The sequence below is a fragment of the Xiphophorus hellerii genome, chromosome 18 (genome assembly GCF_003331165.1).
Source record: "Xiphophorus hellerii strain 12219 chromosome 18, Xiphophorus_hellerii-4.1, whole genome shotgun sequence".
In the NCBI taxonomy this organism is placed as follows: Eukaryota; Metazoa; Chordata; class Actinopteri; order Cyprinodontiformes; family Poeciliidae; genus Xiphophorus; species Xiphophorus hellerii.
Genome location: NC_045689.1, coordinates 26,495,929 through 26,520,649, shown reverse-complemented (window position 1 = coordinate 26,520,649; position 24,721 = coordinate 26,495,929). Strand labels below are relative to the sequence as shown.

The 24,721-nt window shown below is 39.1% G+C and overlaps 5 protein-coding genes across 6 annotated transcripts; all 5 read right to left on the bottom strand.

Annotated features, from left to right (window-relative positions):
• Positions 1–3,246, bottom strand: LOC116737454 (extracellular calcium-sensing receptor-like). 2 transcript variants are annotated; one of them, XM_032590603.1, is made up of 4 exons: positions 3,038–3,246; positions 2,651–2,921; positions 2,423–2,576; positions 1–1,110 (listed from the first exon to the last, which is right to left on the bottom strand). In XM_032590603.1, the coding sequence occupies exons 1-4, from the start codon at positions 3,238–3,240 to the stop codon at positions 212–214; spliced, it is 1,527 nt and encodes a 508-aa protein (XP_032446494.1). In that variant the 5' UTR covers positions 3,241–3,246; the 3' UTR covers positions 1–211. The 2 variants fall into 2 exon arrangements, with proteins under 2 accessions (XP_032446494.1, XP_032446495.1); XM_032590604.1 differs by lacking the exon at positions 1–1,110 and having other exon boundaries at positions 1,240–2,576.
• Positions 3,247–4,356: 1,110 nt separating this feature from the next.
• LOC116737455 (uncharacterized) lies at positions 4,357–6,864 on the bottom strand. The gene is made up of 5 exons (XM_032590605.1): positions 6,672–6,864; positions 6,035–6,242; positions 5,639–5,818; positions 5,179–5,236; positions 4,357–5,078 (listed from the first exon to the last, which is right to left on the bottom strand). The coding sequence occupies exons 2-5, from the start codon at positions 6,107–6,109 to the stop codon at positions 4,435–4,437; spliced, it is 957 nt and encodes a 318-aa protein (XP_032446496.1). The 5' UTR covers positions 6,110–6,242; positions 6,672–6,864; the 3' UTR covers positions 4,357–4,434.
• A 4,443-nt stretch (positions 6,865–11,307) lies between these two features.
• On the bottom strand, positions 11,308–14,490 carry LOC116737457 (extracellular calcium-sensing receptor-like). Its single transcript, XM_032590607.1, has 6 exons — positions 14,291–14,490; positions 13,857–14,145; positions 12,911–13,723; positions 12,614–12,841; positions 12,393–12,516; positions 11,308–12,317 (listed from the first exon to the last, which is right to left on the bottom strand). Exons 1-6 carry the CDS (start codon positions 14,488–14,490, stop codon positions 11,398–11,400), a joined length of 2,574 nt encoding a protein of 857 aa, XP_032446498.1. The 3' UTR covers positions 11,308–11,397.
• A 1,436-nt stretch (positions 14,491–15,926) lies between these two features.
• On the bottom strand, positions 15,927–19,877 carry LOC116737458 (extracellular calcium-sensing receptor-like). Its single transcript, XM_032590608.1, has 6 exons — positions 19,653–19,877; positions 19,207–19,501; positions 18,331–19,122; positions 17,971–18,198; positions 17,724–17,847; positions 15,927–16,855 (listed from the first exon to the last, which is right to left on the bottom strand). The coding sequence occupies exons 1-6, from the start codon at positions 19,739–19,741 to the stop codon at positions 15,945–15,947; spliced, it is 2,439 nt and encodes an 812-aa protein (XP_032446499.1). The 5' UTR covers positions 19,742–19,877; the 3' UTR covers positions 15,927–15,944.
• Positions 19,878–20,575: 698 nt separating this feature from the next.
• On the bottom strand, positions 20,576–24,661 carry LOC116737445 (extracellular calcium-sensing receptor-like). Its single transcript, XM_032590589.1, has 6 exons — positions 24,224–24,661; positions 23,828–24,122; positions 22,933–23,724; positions 22,602–22,829; positions 22,362–22,485; positions 20,576–22,214 (listed from the first exon to the last, which is right to left on the bottom strand). Exons 1-6 carry the CDS (start codon positions 24,451–24,453, stop codon positions 21,307–21,309), a joined length of 2,577 nt encoding a protein of 858 aa, XP_032446480.1. The 5' UTR covers positions 24,454–24,661; the 3' UTR covers positions 20,576–21,306.
• Positions 24,662–24,721: the final 60 nt, after the last annotated feature.

The window sequence follows — 24,721 nt, the reverse complement described above, 5'->3', positions numbered from 1 at the left end:
TTAAAACATACATGAAGAACACCAACAGCTGGAAACACAGAAGTACAAAGGACAAGACAATGCTTGGTATTTAAGCAAAGACTAAATACATATAAAGGAACCAACTCTGAACAGTTCTACTTAAATTAGTATATGTAACATTTGTGAATAACTCTACAGCATCAAGACACTTTGTTTTAGAAAAATCTATGACTATTAGAACTGAAAGTTTTTACATCTTACCCATTATTCGCTTTTTTGAGTTTTGCTCTGGCCTCAATAGAATAATATAGCATTTTGGAGCAAAAATACAAAACAGCAAACCAAAACTGGAGGCCAGAATGGCAAATATCTCCACAGCCACAGTAAACTTTCCAGGAGAGCTGAAATAAGCTGGGATGAAGGTGATCCAGACGGCACAGAATATCAACATGCTAAATGTGATTAGCTTGGCTTCATTGAAGCTGTCTGGTAGTTTTCTAGCAAGAAAAGCAAAAACAAAGCATAAGGTAGCAAGGATTCCAATATAAGCCAGCACCGCCCAGAATCCAATCGCTGAACCTAGGGCGCACTCCAAGATTATTCGGTCTTTATAGTACTGCATGTTCCTCTTTGGGAAAGGGGGGTTAATTGTTAGCCAAATTATACAAATGACAACCTGAACAAGAGTCAAAACGAGAACACTGACTCTTTGCTGTACGGGTCCAAACCACTTTGTCATGTTGCTCCCTGGACGTCTCGCTCTGAAGGCCATCAGAACCACTATTGTTTTCCCCAGGACACACGAAATGCAGAGAACGAACGTGATGCTGAATGCGGTGTGTCGAAGCATGCAAGACCACTGAGTGGGCCGACCAATGAAGGTCAGTGAGCAGAGGAAACACAGTTTCAGTGAAAACAGAAGCAGGAAGCTCAGCTCAGAGTTGTTTGCTCTTACAATGGGGGTCTCTTTATGAGTAAAAAATATTGTTGTTATGAGAAGGGATAAAAATACACCTAAGTTGCCAAAACCAGTAAGAAGTGTCCCTGTGGGCTCCGTGTAGGACAGGTATTCGATGGGTTTTGGAACGCAGTTGTCTCTCATCTCATTTGGCCAAACTTCAGGTGGACAGGGAGAGCAGTCGAGAGAATCTGCAAGAAATAATACATTCCAGAGAAACACAAGCATAGTGCCAAAATCAATGTCAAGAAATAGTTTTACAGGTTTGTTGTTTTCTTTTTTTTAAAGGCCGCTTGTTAAAGTTCCCACTCACTTGTCTTATTACTAATTGTTCCTTCAGAACATTGAAAACAATCAAAGCAGCACACAGGCTTGTTCTTGTTTACTGCCTTTCGAGTCCCTGGTGGACACGGTTCTCTGCAGACAGACCTCACCACCTGATTACATTTAAACAGGATGCAAGGAACTTAAGAGTAAATTAAAAATGTTCAAATTATCCAGTATCGTGACAAAGTTTTGCATAGTTACCACATTATTATAGCCGCCCCAAACTATTTCTACATTGTCTTTTAGTTTCAGTTTCTTCCCCTCTGGTGAGGAATTGTCAAACTGGCCAATGATGACTATGTCTGCTGAACCGTCCTCTTTCATCTGCCAGTTCACAAGGTCGTACTTGGCAATAGAGTCACCGTTTTCATCAAAGAAAACTCTGGCCCCATTTTTAGTGGTGAAGTTTATACGCTTTATGGCATCAAACACCTTCAGAGAGACAATTTTACAAATTACACAAGCACTCCCTTCCAAAACATGCAATGAATTAGGATCTTCATCAGTATATGTCCTTGAAACTTACTAACTTAGGCTGGACTTCATCCTTGGTCAGACACGGATTTCCCATTGTAGGGTTTAAGCCGTTTTCGCACTGCAAAAGCAGATGCAGAGCAAATGCTACAGAATACACAGCTGTGTAAACATTATTTTCTTCTCTGAATTTTGCTACGTCTGTGTAGTCACTCAAGACGGTCCGCAGATCTTCTGCGCCGGTACACAACGTGGAGGTGTTTGATGGGGTGAAGCTGCAATCAAAGAACTCCTCCCAGATATTTTTAATGAGAGCACTGTGTGGTTCATCAGACGGTTTCAAGCTAAGGAGGAATTCTCCAAGGCCTGGTATGGATGCCTGAGGAATGGCATAGCCTATTGCCCCGTGCAAAATGTGCTTTCTCTCTGCAGAAGCAAGGTATTTAGCTGAGATCCAAGATTCACTGCCAACCCACTGCTTTCCAGTTATGTTATACTTCTCCATATGAGAAAGAAATGTTTTGGCGAAAGACAGGGGCATAAACATTAACACCACCTTGGATGAGGACTCCTTCAGAGTCTCTATTATTGTTCTTAACCTTGACTTGGATGTTTCCAGGTAAACCATCGTGTATTCCACACATACACCTTCCTTTTGTGCCTCTTTAACAAATTCAGATGCACCTTCTTCCGCGTACGTACCGACAGAATGAATTATTCCCACCCATCGCCAGTCGAAGTATTTCATAAGTTGCACCAGAGCTGTGATCTGAAATTTGTCACTTGGTACAGTTCTGAAGAACGTTGGGTATCGAACTTTGTCACTTAAGCAAGCGCACGTAGACAGGTGACTGATCTTGAAAGAAAAGAAAAAATAGTAATAATCAACAAGTTTACATTTCAATTGAAAATGTGATCAATTCTTCTCACCTGTGGCACAGACACTGCACTGATAATGGTGTTTATGTCGCTACTCAAACCAGAGGATGAATGACCTAAGACAGCCAACGTCTGACCGCCGCAGGCCAGTGGATCATTTCCATTTATGGCTTCAATAGCTGCTCGGATCAGGTTTTCGGTCCCACATCCATTGTACACCTTGTAACCCAACCTTAATCCAGGGAGGAGGGAAGGATCCCTGTTGATCTCCTCCACAGTAAAAATCATTGTTCTTGCAAACTTCAGCTCTCTGTGGTTATATCTACAAACACAGGATGAGGAGCCGCACATACACATTGAGAATTTAACCAGTCATCACAACGGCGTAAAAACAGCAGTTCACACAACATAAAATTCCCATATTTAGCATTGACTAACCCTTTGCAGTAAGAATACGGAATTGCCTGGTAGTCGTTATCTACCAATGTTCTTGTACTTGTTATAGAGAAAACTCCCGCAATATTCAGATCTCCCTCTTTGGAAAACTCCATTAATTCTGCCTTTTCGATCACTTTGCATGTCTGGTTTTCTGGCTTTGTTCTTGCAAGCAGAGTAAGGAAGAGGATGATGATCAAACCCATGCTAAACCACCCTCCTCTCTGCTCAAGCACCACTGACCTGAGAGCTGACCTTTATAGTTTGTTTCCACAGTGAGAGAAATGTCCCCAAGGCGGAAAACAAACATCAGGAATTCTCACAAGACCTCCACTACTGTCCTTGCATCACTGACACAGAACCCGACATCCAAGTGTTTGACACTCTGCATTGTTGTAAACAAGTGCAGTTATCCCATTTTTTATCATGATAGTTTGACAGACATAATTTTATATTTTAGCAGCAGATATTCTTAGGGAAAAGAAATGCCTAACATGTTTACAACTGTGATGCTTAGCATGGATTATATTCATGTGATTATATTTTAAATGGAATTTATTGCGAAGGATAAACAATATTAAATTTATCGTGACTGTGGGTTGCCTTAATGAAAGATATCTAAAGCACTTCATATTTTTAATATACTTAGAGTCAGCACACAGCTCAGTTATTACAGCTAGAAACTAGCGATCAGGCCCAAAATCAGGATGTAGAGATGGACTCTAACCTGAACCTTCAGAGCCACATAAAGACAGTTACAAAGTCAGTCTTCTATTACCTGAAGAACATTTCTGGGATCAAAGGACTAGCAAGATCTAGAGAAACTCGTCCGTGCGTTTAACTCCAACTTGTCCCCCCTGCAGCAGCCTGGTTTTATTGATAGCGGGGTGGGGGTCGGTCATAAAACAGAAACTTAAAGATAAGGAGTAGAGGGGTCTCTCTGAACTGGCTGAAACCGGTTTCTCCAAGAACAGGATGGTCCACCTCACCGTGTTTCCAGCTTAGAGTGGAGAGACAAACTTATTCATGAGATAACTATTTGCAAAACTTAATAAAGCTCAGTTGGATTACGCACCGGTAGGTTTATCTTCGGGATGGTCAAACTGAAATTTATTCTAAATCTATTTTCCTCTTATTCATTAAATCAGAATTTTAAAACTGCCTTTTGCTTTTGCTCAGAATACCCAAATACCAACATAAAATATGGTTGATAATCTAAAATATGAGTGTATGAGAACACCAGTAAACGGGAGGAGTGAAATACTTTTTCACAGCACTGTGAATGCATGAAACACAAAATGACCAGACTGTAGAAAAAGCAAAAACAGGAAAAAGAAATCAATTTATTTAAATTTCAATATTTATTGATTCAGTAGAATAACTGAAAATTGGCTTAAGAATTAATTAAATCTGTATATTCTTACAAAAAGCACATACTTTCTCGGTGTTCTTAGGTGTTGCGGGTGTGTCACCAGCTGGAGATGAAGAAGGACATGTGAACAGTTCAGCTTAGTGCGGATGAATTGAAGCAAGAAGGGAAGCAGGGCAAATAAACAATACAAAAAAGACAGAAACTCAAGCTGTGCTAAAACAGCTCGCGGTGTTAGTGTTGATTCAACTCTACCCTCCATACTGACGTCTGAAGACCAGTGTCTCAAGTTTCTATTTAGCAAAGTAACGTTAAAAGTCATAAAAAAAATCAACGCAGTGACAGGTATGGGCATTGACTTCAGGCGTAAATTTAAAAATCTGTTCAGGACCAAATGCACAGCCCTGCAAACAATTAAAACGTTAATAGTTTTTGCTAGAACACAAACGAGGTGAAAAGTCGTCACGGACCAGTCAGAGGAACAACGCGTTGCTGTGGTGAACAGCATCCCCACCATGGTGTTGCTGTTAGGAGCAGATGCAGCCGAGTTTGTTTTAAGTCTGTTTGTGTAGATTAGCACCAAAAGGCCTGTGGCCAGGAAAAATCTTCCGACACATCTGCTGCAGGCTGAATGTACATTCCATATTTTTGTGCAAACATGAAAGCTGAACATTTCTGCAAAACAGAAAAAAGTTGCAAGATTGTTAGGCAGATGCAAGGAAAAGTGAAAATGGCATATTATTAACAGGACCCGTTAGAGGAAAAACAGTATTACCTTCTTGGAGCATGCATGCTTCTTTTGAGCAGGATGTTGGAAATGACATTAAAAAGATCTGGAAAAGAAATATAAGAATGTCTCTCATACACACACTGCATGAACACGCAATCTTACCAAGTATTTTGATGTATTTTCTAGTGCAAATATTTTTGTACACTTGAAATAAGACAAAACTAGCATACAAGAAACTTTTCAGCAAGATATATGAGCTTCTCTTAAGTCAATAATAACTTCATATAGACAAAAAATATTACTAACAGATTATTTAACTTATAACTAGAACTTTTTCATCAATATTATGGAAAAAATTTGAAACAAGGTCTTATTTCTTGCCCAAAAAGTTTTTTGTATGTCAGTTTTGTCTGATTTGAAGTGTACTAAGGTTATTTGCACTAGCATCTAGTCGAAAAAAACTTGATTTTGTGTTTTTGCAGCAACAGACAAGTTACTTACTTACTTCGCACAATTGAAGGATTTGGCATTTCAGCAATCCAGTTTTAAAGTCTGCACACTTAGAATCCTGCAGAATGTTGCTTTTAGGATTACCCTCCTTGAAAATGCTAAAACTATGAACAGTTCTCCAATGATGCAGTAGAACAAAGCTGGTGGTTCGGGTACACCAAATGTCTGCTTTCACCTGATGAGAAAAACAACAGACATTTCTGTCATTAAGTGTGTGCTCTGACCTGATTTTTCCCTTAAAAGAGTTGCAAAAAAGTAAAAAATAAAAAAATCAAGGTGAGAAATCAATGTCACATTACATTAATTTAATCAGGCGTATAATTTCATGTCACTTGTCAAACCATGAATTGATATTTTTCTAATCTTAGAATAATGTAGATGTTGCACTCACCTCCATCTTATGTAAAAGACAGACAGTCTCAGAGAGAAAATGCACCTCAAACTGTAGAATCTCACATTTACACATTTCTCTCTTTTCCTCTGTATCATTCACATTGTGCAACAGGTGCAACCATGAATCATAGAGCACGCATAACAAGGACACTGCCCATCTCTCAAAAGCCAAAATCGCATGGAAGGCCACAACGCTTTCAGAAGATCTAAAATCACAAACAACATTTTATTAAATAACCTCCGGCATTCTGCTTTTCATGTGAAAATCGTGTACTGCAGCAGTCTCCCATCTTTCCCTCATCATGAAATGTGATTGCACATCAAAACCTTAATCACACAGCAGGGATTTCTGTTTATAATTACAATAAATGAACTTAAACTCCATCCTCCTGCTTATCTTCTCAAGAGATTGTCTAATTGTCTTTGGAGGGGCTTTCTAACGCAGTGTGAAGACCTTCTTCGTTTTAGCCGATTCCCTGCAGGGGATTTCATTAAATTACCGCCAAATTGGACCTAAATATGTGGAAAAATACACATCTGGGTATTCAGATTGCTAACATCGTTGTGCATGTCAACAGGCAAGCTGCAAGTGAAGAGAAAAGTCAGCAATTCTACCTGCAAGTTACCGTACTTACCCCTTAAACGCCAAAGTTGGTTTTGTTTTGTTACTGACGTGGAGGACAGAACATTTACATGATATGCTTAAAGCTTCGTTTTCTCGGTAATGTTCATCCTGGTGAAATTCGGCCGGCTGGTCCAGGCCAGACCAGGTGCCAGATGATATTATCCATGTACAGAGAGTTAAGAAGCCAAATGTGAATGTTGTCATTGCAGAGGTTCGCCTGTAGCGTACGTGTTGGATGCAAAGATGTCTTCTTAAAGCGTTTGTGGTGTAGGAGGCAACTTGTTGGACCACTCTCAGTGGAACATGCAAATTTTATTTTGCATTTAGTCGATTAAGGTGTAAAGATTACAATGTATGAGCATTAGACAGAATTGCGAGACTTATTGGATTGTCCTATACAAATCATCTTAGTTTTAATTAAAATCACTTTTGTAGAAGTCACTTTTATCGGCATTTTGATAAGCAACAAAGTGTGCATATAAGCACTTTTTACACTTTCTACAAAACAAAGATTTTCCCATTGTCTCTTCAGATAATGCTCAGCATGTATTTTGTTTTAGTAAAATTATAAAAGAGAGATTAAAGTATTATTTTCTAACAGAAAGAAACTTGGGAAAATGATAACAAATTTCACATTTAAATTCCCAGGGGAATGCATAGTTTTAGGCTTAATTGTAGCATGTTTTGATTTGACATCACTGTGTTTTTTGTTCTTTTTTCATACTTAATGATGAACATGATAATACTGGGATTAAAGTTCTATTCTTTTATTTTCTATGAGTCATGTGATGAAATAATGACTAGCTGAAATCAGTCACTTCCAGCATGCAGTATGCAGAGGTGAGTGAATGATCACTGCATGGTCTGCTGTCAAGTAACTCTATCTTTTTAGTATTATTGTGGTATTTGATCAACAATTACTTACTTTTTACTCAGGTCATTTGACATCCCCTATCAATACATGTTGTTTTCCTCTTTTTATTGAAATGGCATCTCCGAATTCTTGTCTCTCTGTAAGTTGTGAACTTCTTTGCAAAAATAGACAACATATTTTGTGTACTCCTCTTAATAGCATCTATGAACAACAGTTTTCATGTTTTAAGAAAGATAGTCAATTTCATTAAGATCTGGATTTTAGCTGGGCTATTCTAACATGTGAACATTCTTTAATATTAACTAATGTATTTCTGGCCATAAATGCAACATTTCTGCCAAGCTGAAAAGTGAACCTGTGCCCCTGTAGCAAGTCGTGCTGCTGCTAATGTGTTTTCTTCCAAGGCTGCTCTGTATTCAGCTTCATCCATCTTTGTATCGACAGTTCCCCATGTTCTTCATGTCCCTGCTGAACAAGAGCATCACCAACAGATGATTTCTAGAATTGATAATAATAATACAACAGATAACAGATTTACTGTATAGAATAGTGGCAGCATGTTGGAGTAGCTCAACTTTTTTCTTTTTCTATGTTATTGAGCCGTTGCATGTTTGGAGAAGTACTCTGTCTGGTTTTGGATACTGTGGAGCTGGAAGGATTTTTTATTTTTTTTTGTTCACGGCAGTCATGATCCGTCATACAGCAACGGTCTTCAGTCAGAGGTCTCTTCAGCATTGTTGCAAGATTGACTGCTACCGCACATCCTTCATGTCCACAGCATCACCATCTTACAACAACTGAAGTTGCGTGACTCGTATGAGTTAGAACAACATTAATTTCTCTTTGGGATGAATGAAGTATTTTTGAACATGCTGCTGTTTGGGTGGTGTAGCGAGTTGTTTTCCCTCCAGACATAATGCTATCTAGCCGCCATGATGCTGTTTGACCACTAATGTTCTCTATCAAACCACTGAGGCCTTTGTGGAACAGATGCTTTTATACAAACTAAGTTGCACAAAGGTGGACTCTAATTACATTGTAATAGATAAAAGTGCGGCGAATGAAAATAACAAATAGCACATCTTTCTGAAGTAAGTTTGTAAATAAATTATGTGCTGTTTTATGTTGGTATGTCTAATATAATCTGAAAAAATACTATGAAGTTTGCCGTTCTAAAATGACAAAACATTTAAAATAGATTTAAAAGGTATTAGTATTTTTAATGAGGTGCAGTGCAATGCGAGGCAATTATAGTAAGAACTCTGCAGTGGTTCGTATTTTATCTTGGCGAGATGGGACGGTAGAGTTTAGGGTGCAGAAGTGAAGAGGTCATGGAAATAAATTATTTGATGATTCATAATTTTAATATTAAATAATGAACTACAAAATCTGAAAATACATTTTGTTACTATCTGGAGTAAATAAAGCACAAAATGTATTATGACTGTACATCCTAATCAGAATGTGTAAATAAATTAAAGACAGGGGCTCTTTCTTGGCCCAGTCAGGGTTTCTGTATCCTCCTGTTTAATTTGCTCATATTGTTCACTTACCTGAACACAAATTCTCTGATTTAGATACTTACCACTGGAAACCTCCACAAACAAATGTGCCATTGTTTGTCACTACACTGCTCCTTGTTCACATATGGATGGCTTGTTACCTCTCATCTAACCCCCCCAGTCTTTTTAGACTCTAAGAAATATGAGATTTGTTGTTCTTTTCTATTCCACTTCTGCAGTGATCTCTTTAGAAAAAATCTTTTTCTGTCGCTAAAGCAAACGAAGTACATGTCCACTAAATCAATGGATCTTGTGAAACAGTGGGTACCCTTCAGATGCCTTGTTTTTTTTTTTTTAATGCTCTGTACTGTATAGTAACATAATGGCCACTACTGAATCCAGTGTGAGTTACTGTACATGTCTGTTTATGAAACAATCCGCCCTGTGATGGACAGGTGACATTTTCCATGGTGTACTGAACCTCGTCCATCCAAAGATCGGTTTCTTTTACCCTGAATGGTAAAGCATTTGTACACAATTTGACATTGAAAAGCTGTATCATCAGGGCGTGCTGTGGTGGCGTAGGGGATAGCGCGACCCACGTTTGGAGGCCTCGAGTCCTCGACTTGGCCGTCGCGGGTTCGACTCCCGGTCCCGGCGATATTTGCTGCATGTCCTTCCCCCTTTCCTGTCAGCCTACTTTTGTATAAGGGACACTAGAGCCCACAAAAGACCCCCTGGATGGGGTTAAAAGAAAAGCTGTATCATAATGTTCGGAAAACTCCAAAAGTTAGAAAACTTTTAACTACTACACCAGAAAAGTTATATTTAACAGTAGTACAGCAAAGTAAGACTTCACAGAAAAAGAACAAACAACAACTAAGGTAAAAAAAAGAAAACAATATCAAAACATGTTAACTTAATGAAGAACCATTGATTAGTTATTGTGACAGAGTTGCTAATTAACAACCACCTTATTTTTCTGCTTGAAGCAACATGCCACCTGTTGTTCAGCTTGTTGTGCACAAGAACAAAGCAACATGTTGCAATGTTTTAATCCCGGGTGTGCGCTGTTTGTCACCCTGCTGCAGCTGGTCTGTCCTAATAGAGAAAACCCCTGGGTAATAAAGCCATGTGTCGGACAGATGGGAACTTATTTACTTTGCACTGTTTTTCCTCTGTTTGTGTGTGTGGTGGTGGGGAGAGTAAGGTGTCTGTTTCCCAGGGTCCGGTTGTTTTTGTTTTTTTTTTGTTTAATGATATTGTTTCCTATTATATTGTTCCAGTGCATAAGTATTAGCTACAAAATGACCCAACTTTAAGGCCAAACACATTGTAGATCAACTTTTAGAGTCATTTTATTGTTCAAGTGAATGCTGTAATCTGAGTCTGAAATACTAAAATAAATTCATTTAATTTTATATCACAACACATCTGGCATCGTCAGTATAAAATTTGAGTTTCCTTCCTAGTCTCTTATCTTCAGTGTCAACAGGAAGTTTAAAACAAAATGGAAATTTGTCAGACCTCAGTCAAAGTGAGGCAAAGTCCTGACTGAGGAAGTAAGTAGGTGGGATAGAGTACATTTATTGCAAGTTATTAAAAGAGTGGAAGTTATTAAAAAAGGCTAAAAAAATAAAAGGCCAATCACAGATGGCATGTAGCAGAAATATTTTCTTGTCCATGTTTCCCTTTTGTCCCAGTTACAATAAAGACAATTTTGATTATTGTAGAATATTTTTGGTACACAAAAAGTACACATTTTAAAGTAAAAGATGTTTTCTCACTACAAGTCTGTTACTTTAAATTAATATATTAAATTATTATGAAATTACATTATCCTACTCAGCTTCCCATTTCTTTGGACCAGAGAACATTATTTTTTTAATGACTTCACAGAGTTTTATGTTGTAATTTTGCCCTTACTAGAGTATATTGTTCTTAATTCTGTTTTTACATAGTTCTTATCGTTTTATATATTTTTTATCTTTGTGTAAATCTACAATGTCTTCCAGTTTGCTGCTGTTGTACCTAAATTTCTCCACTGTGGGGAAGGATATATTCTTTTTTTTTCATTGATTTTCTTTTATTTTCTAAAAAGTACAATAAATAGTTTTAGTATATTTTCTAAGAGTTTCATCTTTTTTTTATAGGATTTTAATTTAAAAAATAACCTCTCTGTGCTATTTGGTTCATGACTATTTGATATGATTATTTCAACGTTTTTATAACTAGTATAAAAAAACAAACATTTCCACAACAAATACCAATAAAATCACAACTTTATGTTACAGTTTTATTACCATGACAACACAACATTAAAAAACCGTTTTCTTAAACAGTTTGTCAGTAAGAACCTGTTAATATTGGATATCCGTTTTGACAGTCTTTCCCATAATATGTTTCTTGGTATTCTGTTCGGGTCTGAACAATATTATCCAGCATTTTGGCAAAAAAATGCAAAACAGGACTCCATAAGCGGAGGCAAGAATAGCAAATATTTCCACAGCGTCACTTAGCTTACCAGGAGAGCTGACGTATGCTGGGATAAATGTAATCCAGACTGAGGTGAATATCAACATGCTAAAGGTAATAAACTTAGCTTCATTAAAGTTATCAGGCAGCTTTCGAGCCAAAAACGCAAGCACAAAACATAAAACGGCCAAAAACCCTATGTACCCTAAAACAGCATAGAACCCGATGGCCGAACCGAGATCGCACTGTAAAACAATTCTCTCCTCGAAAAGCACAAAATTCATGAAGGGGAACGGAGGACTTATAGTTAACCAAAGTAGGCATATCAAAACCTGTATGAGCGTGAAGGCTAACACGCTGAGTCTCTGCTGCGCTGGTCCAAACCATTTCATTACGTTGCTGCCTGGACGTGTAGCCCTGAAGGCTATTAAAACCACCATAGTTTTCCCGAGAACACAGGAAATGCAGAGGACAAAGGTCATGCCGAACGCCGTGTGCCGCAGCATGCAGGACCACTCGGTGGGGCGGCCGATGAAGGTTAGAGAACACAGGAAGCAGAGAGTCAAGGAGGCGAGCAGCAGGAAGCTCAGCTCTGAGTTGTTGGCTCGTACTATCGGAGTCTCTTTGTGGGTGAAGAAGATCAGCGCAGCGATCGTAGTCAAAAAGATTCCAAGGAGCGAACACATCGCCAACACCATCCCGAGGATTTCATTGTACGACAGAAACTCAACTGGTTTTGGGATGCAGGAATCTCTTTGGTTATTTGACCAGTACTCCGGAGGGCATTTAAAACACTGCAATGATTCTGTAAAACAAAGGGGGGGAAAACATCTAGTAAATGCTTGAATCAAAAGACTGAATCTGTACACTGTAAGATTACCGGTTAAATTTGTAATTTCGCCTGCTGGACAAGGTATGCAGTCGTGGCAGCAGATTGGCTTTCCTTTCTGGAGGACCTTATAAGTTCCAGGGAGACATTTCTTACTGCACTCTGACACAGGTGCCTTGACACAAAGATAATTGTAACATTATATTGTATTTCACAAAAAAGCGATCATGCCCTATGAAATTGATTGAAACAACAACAAAAAGACTCATTACCTCTAACAAGCCATTTGCCCAGACCACGGAGATGTTGTTCATGATGAACTGTTGGTCATCCGGGAAAGTAGCATCATAAATGCCAACAGTTTCTCCTTCCATGATCCCTCTTGTTGTAATTTGTAAATTTACAAGTTCATATCTTGCTGGTGAGTCTCCATTTCTGTCGAAATAAACTCTTTGCCCATTCATGGTGGTGAAATTTACTCTGTGGAGACTTTGCAAAATCTGCAAAAGACATAAATTCAAATCAAATCATATCCATCCCTATTTAACAATAAACTCTGAGCTTCTCACCTGCCACGGCTGTGTGTGTTTGGAGTCAAAACAACCCCTACTGGACGAGGGGGCTTCGCTACCGCCACATTTAATTATGAGGTCAAGTGCATGAGCTACTGCAAAAACGGACTTGTAGACATTATTGGTAAATCTGAGCTCTGACACATCTGTGAACGGGGATTCAACAGTCTGCAAGCTCTCGGTTCCAATACAGGGCCGTCTTTGTAAGTTCACGGTGTCATTTAGAGAACAATCAAACACTTTCTCCCAGAAATCTTTGACAAACTGGCTGTTGGGGAACTGTGAAGGGTGGAGCTGCCTCAAGTGCTCTTCCAGACCAGGGATTTTAGCTTTGGGCACAGTGAAACCAAATGACCCCAGCAGGACGGTGTGTCCTTCGCCATCTGCAAGGGATGAATCTGTGATCCATGCATCACTGCCAATCCACTGCAGTCCTGTGATGTTCTGCTTGTGCAACTCTGAAGCGAGTATTTTAATTTCCCTATGAGACATAAAAGCCATGATGACCTTTGAAGTGGACTGCTTAATGGTCTCTGTTATTCTCTGCACGACGTGGGGTGGGTCAGAAGATGAAAACGCTTCAGAGTACTCTACACAGATTCCATATTCTTCTGCAGCTTGGATGAATGCCGCAATTCCATCCAAGCCATATTCATTATCCACAGCTACGGCCCCAACCCACGTCCACCCAAAATGCCTGACCAGCTTTGCCAGAGCTCTGCTTTGGTAGTAGTCGCTGGGAATCGTTCTGAAAAAAGTTGGGTGCTCTTTCCTATTGCTCAGGCAGGCACAAGTTGCAAAATGGCTGATCTATTACAGGACAACAAAACACCTTACATTAGCATTCAAGAGATTATTATAGAAATTAATTCACCAATATGAATACTAAGAGAATGCCTCGACACTTCACTGGTAGTTTGTCGACCTCTCATCTGTAACTTACCACAGGTATCTGAAATCTTCCAACAATCTGTGAAAAAGCGATGGTTGGAGTTGATCCTGAATGACCTAGGATAGCCCGCACCGCCGCTGTGTCCGGGCAGCCGACATCACCGATGTCCTCTTGGAGCCCACTCACCAGCGCCAACGCAGCCCTCAGTATGTCCATCGTCCCACAGTTGTCGTAGATCTTATAGCCAAGCCTCACACCGGAAAGCATTTCAGGGTTTCTGTTGATCTCATTTATAGCAAAGATCATTGTCTGGGCAAATTTGAATTCTCTGAAATTGAAACTGGAAACATACAACACAATTTGAAATCTAAGTCACAACAATGTACATGTAAAATAAAACACACATGACGTCATGAATAATTTAAAAAGACAATAATAAGGTAATTATTAAATTAATGTGAACTGAAATACAAGCCTAGCCATACTCGTTGCATTTTCGGAAGCCTGGAATTGACTGAAAAGTGTCGGTAAAATAATTCTGGCCTGTGCGAAAAGAAAAAATGCCTCCAATGATGAGATCCCCATCCTGTGCTAATTCAGGCTGTTGTGTTCCTCCTAGCAGTCGACATCCAGTCCTTCCTGTTTTTGTTAGTACAGATATTAGGAGCAACCTGAACAGCAGCATGGCTCCTCTCTGTTAGATGTCAGATCTGCTCGTCTTGTCAGGGCTTTATACGTTACGGAGGTGTGTTTGTCAAAATTCAACTCAATCTCCAGAGGCAGCAACAGACCAGTGAGACAAGCAAAATTTGTATACATTTTCTTTTAATCCCATGTAGAGCCAACTATGTACAAAATAAAACACTTAATAAATTTCTCTCTTACAGTTCAGCTCAAAATTATTCATACCACTTTCAACCAAGAAGTGTGTTATTGTCTTTTAAAAGATGATACAATCTACAGGGGGTATTCTTTAAGAAACTATTTCTATCTACGAATATCCATTTGAAAAAGGGCATGCTAAAACGTATTTGTAACCTTTGTAATAACCAAAGCAGTCAAACCCTTTCTATATTCAGAACTTTTTGCACATTTCCACTGGTACGTTGACGATTCATCATTGTTGATGAGCGTCAGGTCTTTGAGGTTTGACCCTCACACTAATCTTTAGCTTCTCTTTCAAATGTAGGTCAGGATTTAATATTACTTCCAGGCAAAAGAAACAGGTTGGTAAAATTGTCAGGGATAGGAATGAATTGTTATACAAATACTATTAAAACAATGACATAATGAAAACAACAACAGTATATGGGAGTAGGATTGAGGAAAAAAGAGTTGTCTACATGGTGTGTGCCATATGTATGTGTTTGTACTCTACATTACTGGGTGCTTAAAATGGATGAAGTTTATGTCAGTCAATCCTATTCTAGATTGTTGATCTCATCTAGAATAGGAAAAGCACTTGTGTGTTTTTTCTTAAGTGTCATGAAAGAAAATGAATAGATTAAGCTATCTGAAGCAGTCCACACCAAACTAATGCAAATGTGGCTGGCAGTAGTGGCAGGCAGGTGACTGAAAACCAACCTGCTGTTCCAACAGGAACAGCAGCAGAGGGCGACCAATGGACTTCCTGCCAGCCTTAAAGTCACATAACAGCACTTGACAAGATTTTTGTGTATTCATTCAGTATCTGTGATTAAATCTTTTTCATTTTTTACTCACAAGTTGTTGGCTATTCATGTTTGGAGTTTATATTTGGTATTGTTGTAATTGTAAAAGTTGACAAAATTATCACCAGGCAAATAAATATGCAAATCAGTTCCTAAGCAGACGCACTTCAGAGTCACAATAGGAAGGTATTGCTAAATTTAATATTTTACAACCGCTTTATTATTTTAACAACCTCTTTAGTCTGACATAGTTATTTATTTTGCAAGAAGTAAAGGAAAAATCTAACTTTATTTTTCAGGTCTGGGCCTAATAAAGTGATCTGCTTTAGTTCAAACTGGATGAGGTTTTACATTTATTTTGCTATTAGAAGATCGCTACCTTACTGTGTTTGGCTTTTTTTTGTGTGGAAGTTATTTATTTATTTATTTTTGCTGTGGGTTTGTATATGTGAAAAAACAACCCATTTTTTTATGTTTTTCTTGACCCTTTCCCCATCATATTTTTCTTTGTATTTTTCTCTGGTTTTAGTAAAATGATGTAGCATTTTGGTATGAAAATACAAATCAGCAATCCAAAACTGGAGGCAAGAATAGCAAAGATCTCTACAGCAACACTGAACTTTCCAGGAGAGCTGACGTACGCTGGGATAAAAGTGATCCAGACAGCGCAGAATATCAGCATGCTGAAGGTGATCAGTTTAGCTTCATTGAAATTATCCGGTAACTTTCGAGCCAGAAAAGCAAAAAGAAAACACATCATGGCGAGGAGACCTATATATCCAAGCACAGACCAGAAACCAATGGTGGAGCCTAAATCACACTCCAAAACAATTTTATCTTTGAATTCCTTAAAGTTCTTGATTGGAAGTGGAGGAGCCATTGTTAACCAGATGATACAAATGATAACCTGTATCATAGTAAAACCCAGAACACTGACTCTCTGCTGCGTAGGCCCAAACCATTTTGTGATATTTCTCCCTGGAAGCGAAGCTTTGAATGCCATTAGAACCACTATGGTTTTTCCCAGGACGCAGGAGATGCAGAGGACGAAGGTGATGCCAAACGCTGTGTGCCGCAGCATGCAGGACCAGTCGGTGGGCTGGCCGATGAACGTCAGAGAGCAGAGGAAACACAGAGTCAAAGAGAAGAGCAGCAGGAAGCTCAGCTCTGAATTGTTTGCTCTGACAAGAGGAGTTTTGCGATGTCTGAAAAAAATGGCCGCAACAAGAGCAGTCATGCATGTTCCAAGTAAGGAAGCTGTTGTAAGTAACGCCCCCATAATTTCCTCATATGAAATGAACAGCTCCTCTTTCTTTATGCAGGCATCTCGTCCCTCATTTGACCAGAACTCTGGGAAGCATTTCAAACAGGAGATAGAGTCTGCAAAAAAATAATATTAAAGCGTATCATTTACTGGAGATATATCATATTGGGGAGACAAAACTCAACACATGCGCTACCTGATTTTATAAACTGTTAATCTAACAAATTGGAATGTTACTAAAATGACATTAATTGTGAAAAGAGAGACTCCAGCAGTTCTTGAACTGTCCATGCCATGTGATCTGTCCCCAGCTTATTTTACAAGCTCAGCAGTCTCCAAGTCATGTGAAAACAGAGTAAACATGCTAACATTTGCCTTTCGCTCCTGCGAAGTGCTTAAGTTTAATAAAGAGATTACTGAAGCCTGCGGCTCTACATGCCGAGACAGCTGTAAATGATGTATCGATGCACATTTTAAGCACCATGTTGTCAGAATATTGTAGCAGATTTCTAGTATCCAGTCAACTGCAATGGAAATTTCGTTGAATTCTGTTCAATGACAATAAATGCTATCTATCTAACATGTCTTGGAGTAACGTAACAATGCTGACCTGCAACAACATCAATTAGAACAAAATGTCTGTTTCTGATTGGAGAGACCGCAGTTTTCTGAACATCATTGATGATTCAGATAATATAATGAAGTGTCTTGTTTTCCTGCACATGAATGGCAGTGATTTTGGTTAATTATCTGACTGGGTCTCTAAAACCAAAATCTTAAATAACTTAAATCAGTACTGAGGAAACTAGAGAACAGTCAAAGAATAACAGATTCAAAAGATTTTTTTTTTTTTTTACACAATTAATGAACGATCTATATTTGTGGAGTCACATTGCAGCCATGTTAAGGTGAGCTGGTGATATGCAGATCAGGGTAATTTAATTTGTGGGATACAAATCCCAACTTGCTGGAGTGATACTGAACCTGTGGCGTTGCTCATTTCTCCTTCTGCACATCGAACACAGTCGTAACAGCAAACAGGTTTCCCCTTCTGGAGGACCTTATGTGTACCATGAGGACACTTCTCACTGCAAACTGACACAGGGACCTGCAAAAGCAAAAACACAAATATACGTCTAAATCTATGAGTTCAAACTTTACCTCTGATGCAACAAGGTGACAAATGAAATATGCTGGAGTGAATGTAGTTTTTGCACTGTTAGTTGGTTACCTGTAGTGAGTTTTTTGCCCAGATTAAAGACATGTTTGTCACACTCAATTGTCTATCTTCAGGTAAAGATGCATCATATATTCCGACACTGACAAATTCAACTGTGTCGTTTTCTCTCGGCTGCCAGTTTATTATTTCATATTTTGCTGGTGGATCTCCGTTCTCATTGAAGTAGACAAAGTCTCCTTCCTTTGTTTTGAAGTGGATTTTTTGTAACTGCTGTAAAATCTAAAAAGAACAAAAACTACTATAAAGATGAAGCAAAGCTTAAGCCAATCTGTAATTAGGACATTTTCTTTAGAATTGTATTTTTTGGTATCATGTTCTACTACGATTAGTCAAAACACAAGGTAAACTTACTGTGTGTGGATCTAGCTGGACGTTCTTGTCACATGTTTTATTGCAGTTGAGTATTTCATGCAGAGCATGAGCCACTGCATAAACCCCTTTGTAGACATTGTAAAATATTGGCATGAGTGACATATCAGTGAAGCTGTTTTCTACTCCAGTTAGATCTTCCTCTCCGGTGCATTTTTTCTGAATCTCCCCAGAGTTTGACTGATTGAACTTACAGCTGAACAACGCCTCCCAGAACTCTCTAAATAAGACACTGTTTGATGAATTCAGAGGCTTAACATTAAACATGAACTTTGTGATTCCGCTCACATGCGTTTTAGGGATGGAGAGCCCTATAGCTCCATCTAGAATATGACTTTTATCCATTGCTGCAATTTGAGAATCAGAAATCCAGCCTTCAGTTCCCACCCACTGGTAGCCAGTCAAATTGTTTCTAGAAAATTCCTGCAACAGCACGTCCCAATCCATGTTGGAAAGAAAAGTAACAATGACCTTTGAGGTAGATGTCTTAATAATCTCAATTATGTTTTGTATTTTCTCCAATGGATCTGTTCTAAAGAATGATATGGAGTACTCCACACATACACCCAGCTGCTGTGCGGTTGCTATGAACGTCGCCATGCCATTATTTCCGTAGTCGTCGTTGGTTCTGACGGCACCGAGCCAAGTCCATCCAAAATACTTGACCAGTTGGACCAGAGCTCTGCTCTGGTAGTAGTCGCTGGGTATTGTTCTGAGAAATGATGGGTACTTGATTTTATCGCTGAGACAAGCACACGTGGCAAAGTGGCTGATCTATTAAAAAAAGACAAACATTTTAAAATAAGTGCTAAACAAAGACTTTTTTTTTTTACTTAAATTTTTATCTTTTTCACCCACCATTGGGATATGAAAGGGTCCTATCGCAGTCGCTATGGCTGCTGTAGGGGAGGAAGACGTTTCTCCCATTATCACCTGTACCTGTGCAGGTCTTGTACATGCCTCTGCAGGTAAAGCCTCAATTTCATTCCCATTGAGTAAGGCCAAGGCAACTCTTACACTTCTGGCAATGGAGCCACAGGTATCGTACATTTTATAGCCCAGAGTTAATCCCGGCAGTAGATCTGAACTGTTGTTAATTTCCTCAATGGCAAAAAGCATGGCTTGAGCAAACTGGAAGTCTCTGAAATTTAAACTTAAACAGAATTTGAATAATGAAAAAAGAACCAATTTAGTGTTTAAGTTGACATTATATACTGTATATATATACAGTATATACAGTATATACACAAACAAAATCAGTCAAAAGAATGAATGATCATTACCGAATTCACTTTGTAATTCACCTGGTGCATTGTAGTCTCAGAGGGTTTTTTTCATAGTTATCTTGGCTGTTTTTCCAGCTGCTGTGGAAAGAGAAGATTCCTCCCAACATTATGTCCCCGTTCCGAATGAGCTGGGCGTCCTCCAGATCCCCTATTTGTGTGCAAGCTGGTTCCTTTGCATGAGAAGAGGACACCACTATCAGCCAATAAAAAATGGTCCACCTTTGCCGTGGCCATGTCTGTGTGGACACCATCCTGACACAAAGAACCGAGCTGGAAACCCTCACCTGAATATTTATACTCTGTGAATTTGCATGAGCTTTGATGACAAAACGCTAATGGTTTGTCTAACCCACATGTTGGAGTGAGGAGAAGGGAATATCCAAATATGTACAGCTTCTTTCGCTGTAAGATTTCTATGACAATATTTGCACATTTTTAATGGCGTCTACATAACATGCAAATATTTTATTTACAACATAGCGTAAGTCTAATAATAATTACTTTCTTTTTAAATGTGTTTATTGAATAGGATTTGGGTTTGAATGACTTTCCCAGCCTTTCCTTCACCGTAGTCTTAGACAGGAAATGTGATGTTTAGGTGAAATGAGTAAGTTGGCAAAGTGACACAGCCGTCCACAACAAGAGTTAAGCTGGGAAAATATAACAGCAAACATAAATAGTACAATAAAATCAAGTGGCACTTTGTGACATGCTAGAAGATTGGACTATTGTCTCATAATCTGCTTTTAGCCTATTTGCAACTTTGTCCCAGTAGATGTTTCTTCTCCAGTGAACGTACATCTGAAGTCTTCGCAATTTACTACTGAAGTGACTTCTACATGCAATTGACTCGACTGGACTCGATTTTATTTAGAAACATTCCAAGTGAAAGACGAAAAAGCAAATACATTCAACACTTTTCAGGTTTTTATTTGTACAGCAGCTTGAAAACGGTGCATCCTTTAACTTTATTATATGTATTATGTATTCCTGGTGGGAAGTTCGGCTTTTTTCAGAGAGCCAGCTGAAGAAAGCCGACTCCAAGAAAAAAGAGGAAGCTCTTCTTCGGGAGCTCCTTTGGTACAGCTCCCAAAGAAGTTTTAGCTTAATTTGTAAAATATGAATGCTTTTCATGTCAATAAATCCCTTTGCATTCATATTTTTTATGATAAATCTTATACTTGCCGGAATTTATTAATTAGCTCTGTTACGAAAGCAGGCATTCTTGTTTTTTTGCAACATTTTAATCAAATCTTTAGTTTTTATTTAACAAAAAAACTATTAACCAAAGCACTCCTAGCAAACCTACTGAACAGAACCATAGTAGAGACAGAACCAAACTCTGTAGCCAAGCTATGTCCTTAGTGCAGGTTGGAATAAAAAAAAAAAAAATCCATTGTCCCAACTATTATTTGGTTCCTTGTCTGAGTTAGTATTTGTTCTGTTTTTGAGAACACTCTGCAAAGAAGACAAGCTTCCATGATGCCAATCAAAACAAAGCTCTGCTGCGAGCAGGTCGGAGCCACTGAGAGTGAGAGCTGAGCAGATAAAAGAACAAAAGGTGGAAGAGCTGGCTCTCACATGATGGGAGTGATTGTTAATTTCATTGAGTGTCTTACAAACTCAACGAACTTACCCTAAAACAAATAACCAAAATGATTGGTTTAAAAAATTATTTTGGGGCACCCTTTCCTATCATGTTCTTTTTGGTGTTTTTCTCTGGTTTCATCACCATGATGTAGCATTTTGGAATAAAGATACAAAACAATAATCCAAAACTGGAGGCCAGAATAGCAAAGATTTCTACAGCCACACTGAACTTCCCAGGAGAGCTGACGTACGCTGGGATGAAAGTGATCCAGACAGCGCAGAATATCAACATGCTGAAGGTGATGAATTTGGCTTCGTTGAAATTATCGGGCAGTTTACGAGCCAAAAAAGCACAAATAAAACACAACATAGCGAGAAGTCCAATATACCCAAGCACAGCCCAGAAACCCACAGCTGAACCCAACGAACACTCCAAGATGATTTTGTCTTTAAATTCTTTAAAATTCTTGGATGGAAATGGAGGAGAGATGCTTAACCAGAGGATGCAGATTATCACTTGTATAAGAGTAAACCCAAGAACACTGACTCTCTGCTGCGTAGGCCCAAACCATTTCATCACGTTTCTTCCTGGAAGTGTGGCTTTAAACGCCATTAACACCACTATGGTTTTTCCAAGAACACAGGAGATGCAGAGGACGAAGGTGATGCCGAATGCCGTGTGCCGCAGCATGCAGGACCAGTCAGAGGGCTGGCCGATGAACGTCAAAGAGCAGAGGAAACACAGCTTTAAGGAGAAGAGCAGCAGGAAGCTCAGCTCAGAGTTGTTTGCCCTGACAAGAGGCGTGTTCCTGTATTTAATAAAAATGACTGCGACAACGACAGTCATGCATGTTCCAAACAAAGATGCCGCAGTGAGCAATGATCCCATAATTTCTTTATATGAAAGAAACTCAGCCTTCTTCTTTATGCAGGCAGTTCGATCTTCATTTGACCAGGATTCAAGAGGGCATCTGACACAGGTGACAGAATCTGTGAAATCATGGCAAAACAGATGTTGAGCTGAACTGGTCTTGATCTTATAACTGGATATAGAATACATGTGGATATATGTGATCAATGACCTATACATCAATGAAACAACGATACTCATGTACAAATGGACACATGCTGACTAACCTGTGCTGTTGCTTATTTCTCCTTCTGCACATCTTATACAGTCAAAACAGCAAACAGGTCGTCCTTTCTGGAGGACTTTCTGTGTTCCTGGGGGACACTTCTCACTGCAAACTGAAACTGGCAACTGCATAAAAATACAGTCCAATAACAAAAATAACAGATTGTGGTGGCTTTTTCAACTATTTGAAATCATACCAGAAAATCAATAACGAGTTAGTTTTTTATCATGTGGCAACTTACCCGGAGTGAGTTTTTAGCCCAAACTATTGACCCAATTTTCACATTTAGCTGTTTATCCGCTGGTAATGATGCATCGTAAAGACCAACAGCCGCAAAGTTCAAGATGCCATTTTCACCCCGCTGCCAGTTTATAATCTCATATTTTGCTGGCGGATCTCCGTTCTCATTAAAGTAAACGTCGTCTCCTTCCTTTGTTTTAAAGCGAATCCTTTGTATGTGCTGTAAAATCTAACATAAAATGAATCCGGATTAATAACAAATATGGCAAAGGGCCGAGCTTTGATTAAAAAATTTTCTGCAGACTTCATCTCGGTGCTAACATTAAACTTACTGTCAATGGATCTAGCTGTACATTGATGTCACATGTTTTATTGCAGTTGAGTATTTCATGCAGAGCATGAGCCACTGCATAAACCCCTTTGTAGACATTGTAAAATATTGGCATGAGTGACATATCAGTGAAGCTGTTTTCTACTCCAGTTAGATCTTCCTCTCCGGTGCATTTTTTCTGAATCTCCCCAGAGTTTGATTGCTTGAACTTACAGCTGAACAACGCCTCCCAAAGCCGTGTAAATAACTCACTATTTGATGAATTCAGCGGCTTAACGTTAAACATGAACTCTCTGAGTCCACTGACGTGCGCTTTGGGGATGGAGAGCCCTATAGCTCCATCCAGAATGTGATTTTTATCCATTGCGGCAATCTGAGAATCAAACATCCAGCCTTCGGTTCCCACCCACTGGTAGCCGGTCAAATTGTTCACAGAAAACTCATTTAACAACACATCTAAGTCCATGTGGGAGAGGAAGGCAATGACAACCTTTGAGTTGGATGACTTAATAACCTCAATAATCTTATGTATTTTATCAGATGGGTCAGTTCTAAAGAATGATACAGAATATTCAAGACAGATGCCCAGCTCCTCTGCAGTTTCAGTGAACGTCGCCATGCCGTTGTTTCCGTAGTCATCATTGGATCTAACAGCTCCGATCCAAGTCCATCCAAAGTGTTTGACCAAATGGGCCAGGGCTCTGCTCTGGTAATAGTCACTGGGTATTGTTCTGAGAAATGATGGGTACTTGGTTTTATCGCTGAGGCAAGCACACGTGGAAAAATGGCTGATCTGATGAAGAAGAAAAATACAGCTTTTTTTTTTTTTTTTTTACAAATTATTTTGCAAAAAAAAAAAAGCTCAGCAAACTAAATACATGGACATTTTCACCCACCATTGGGATGTGAAAGGGTCCAACAGCAGTGGCAATGGCTGCACTAGGAGAGGAAGACGTTTCTCCCATTATCACCTGCACCTGTGCAGGTCTTGTACATGGCTCTGCAGGTAAAGCCTGAATTTCATTACCGTTGAGCAAGGCCAGGGAAACCTTTACACTTCTGGCAATGAAACCACAAGCATCGTACATTTTATAACCCAGAGTTAATCCCGGCAGTAGATCTGAACTGTTGTTAATTTCTTCAATGGCAAAAAGCATGGCTTGAGCAAACTGGAAGTCTCTGAAATTTAAACTTGAAGACAAACATATGGAATCATAACCAATTTGATCTTTATTTCAACAACACGCAAGATAACTGAGTCACTTTTATACCAGCATAGCACTGTAATTCACCTGGTGCATTGCAGCTGCTGAGGTTTTTGTTCATAGTTATCTTGGCTGTTCCTCCAGCTGCTGTGGAATGAGAAGACTCCTCCCAACATTATGTCTCCTTTCTTTATCAGCTGGGCATCCTCGAGATCGCCTCTATGCGTGCAGGCTTGCTCCTCAGCCAGAGAGAAAGACGACACCAACAACAAATAAAAAAGGTTCAGTTGCCGCTCCGGCCACCTCCCTGCAGACATTGTGCTGAGTGAAAGAACCGCGTATAAAAACCTGCACGAATATTTATACTTTATGTATTCACTTGAGATGTAATGAATAAACAATGTTGCTTTAACCTACTGGGCGGGGTGAGGAAAAGGGAAGGCCCTAGTAAATATGACTGAAAGTACAGAATGGTTTAATTTTTTTGCAGGACAGAAGTTTGATTTTCAAACTTTTTTAGCACAATATTTACCTCAAACTTCTGTAATAAAAAAAAAAAGTTAATGTTTATTCTTTTTCAGAATC

Excerpts from the sequence above, each read along its gene's own strand:
- LOC116737455 (XM_032590605.1), bottom strand. The coding sequence starts at position 6,109 with ATGTGTAAATGTGAGATTCTACAGTTTGAGGTGCATTTTCTCTCTGAG. Across the intron at positions 5,819-6,034 it reads GTCTTTTACATAAGATGGAG|GTGAAAGCAGACATTTGGTG; the intron begins GTGAGTGCAACA and ends TTTTCTCATCAG. Across the intron at positions 5,079-5,178 it reads AGCATGCATGCTCCAAGAAG|AAATGTTCAGCTTTCATGTT; the intron begins GTAATACTGTTT and ends TCTGTTTTGCAG.
- LOC116737458 (XM_032590608.1), bottom strand. The coding sequence starts at position 19,741 with ATGTTGGGAGGAATCTTCTCTTTCCACAGCAGCTGGAAAAACAGCCAA. Across the intron at positions 18,199-18,330 it reads TCCAGCTAGATCCACACACA|ATTTTACAGCAGTTACAAAA; the intron begins GTAAGTTTACCT and ends TGTTCTTTTTAG. Across the intron at positions 16,856-17,723 it reads AGAAATGAGCAACGCCACAG|ACTCTATCTCCTGTTTGAAA; the intron begins GTTCAGTATCAC and ends ATTTTTTTGCAG.
- LOC116737445 (XM_032590589.1), bottom strand. The coding sequence starts at position 24,453 with ATGTCTGCAGGGAGGTGGCCGGAGCGGCAACTGAACCTTTTTTATTTG. Across the intron at positions 22,830-22,932 it reads TACAGCTAGATCCATTGACA|ATTTTACAGCACATACAAAG; the intron begins GTAAGTTTAATG and ends ATTTTATGTTAG. Across the intron at positions 22,215-22,361 it reads AGAAATAAGCAACAGCACAG|ATTCTGTCACCTGTGTCAGA; the intron begins GTTAGTCAGCAT and ends ATGATTTCACAG.
- LOC116737454 (XM_032590603.1), bottom strand. The coding sequence starts at position 3,240 with ATGGGTTTGATCATCATCCTCTTCCTTACTCTGCTTGCAAGAACAAAG. Across the intron at positions 2,922-3,037 it reads CCGTATTCTTACTGCAAAGG|ATATAACCACAGAGAGCTGA; the intron begins GTTAGTCAATGC and ends CTGTGTTTGTAG. Across the intron at positions 1,111-2,422 it reads GGGAATAATTCATTCTGTCG|ATTCTCTCGACTGCTCTCCC; the intron begins GTACGTACGCGG and ends TATTTCTTGCAG.
- LOC116737457 (XM_032590607.1), bottom strand. The coding sequence starts at position 14,490 with ATGCTGCTGTTCAGGTTGCTCCTAATATCTGTACTAACAAAAACAGGA. Across the intron at positions 12,517-12,613 it reads GGGCAAATGGCTTGTTAGAG|GCACCTGTGTCAGAGTGCAG; the intron begins GTAATGAGTCTT and ends CTTTGTGTCAAG. Across the intron at positions 12,318-12,392 it reads CGAAATTACAAATTTAACCG|AATCATTGCAGTGTTTTAAA; the intron begins GTAATCTTACAG and ends TTTGTTTTACAG.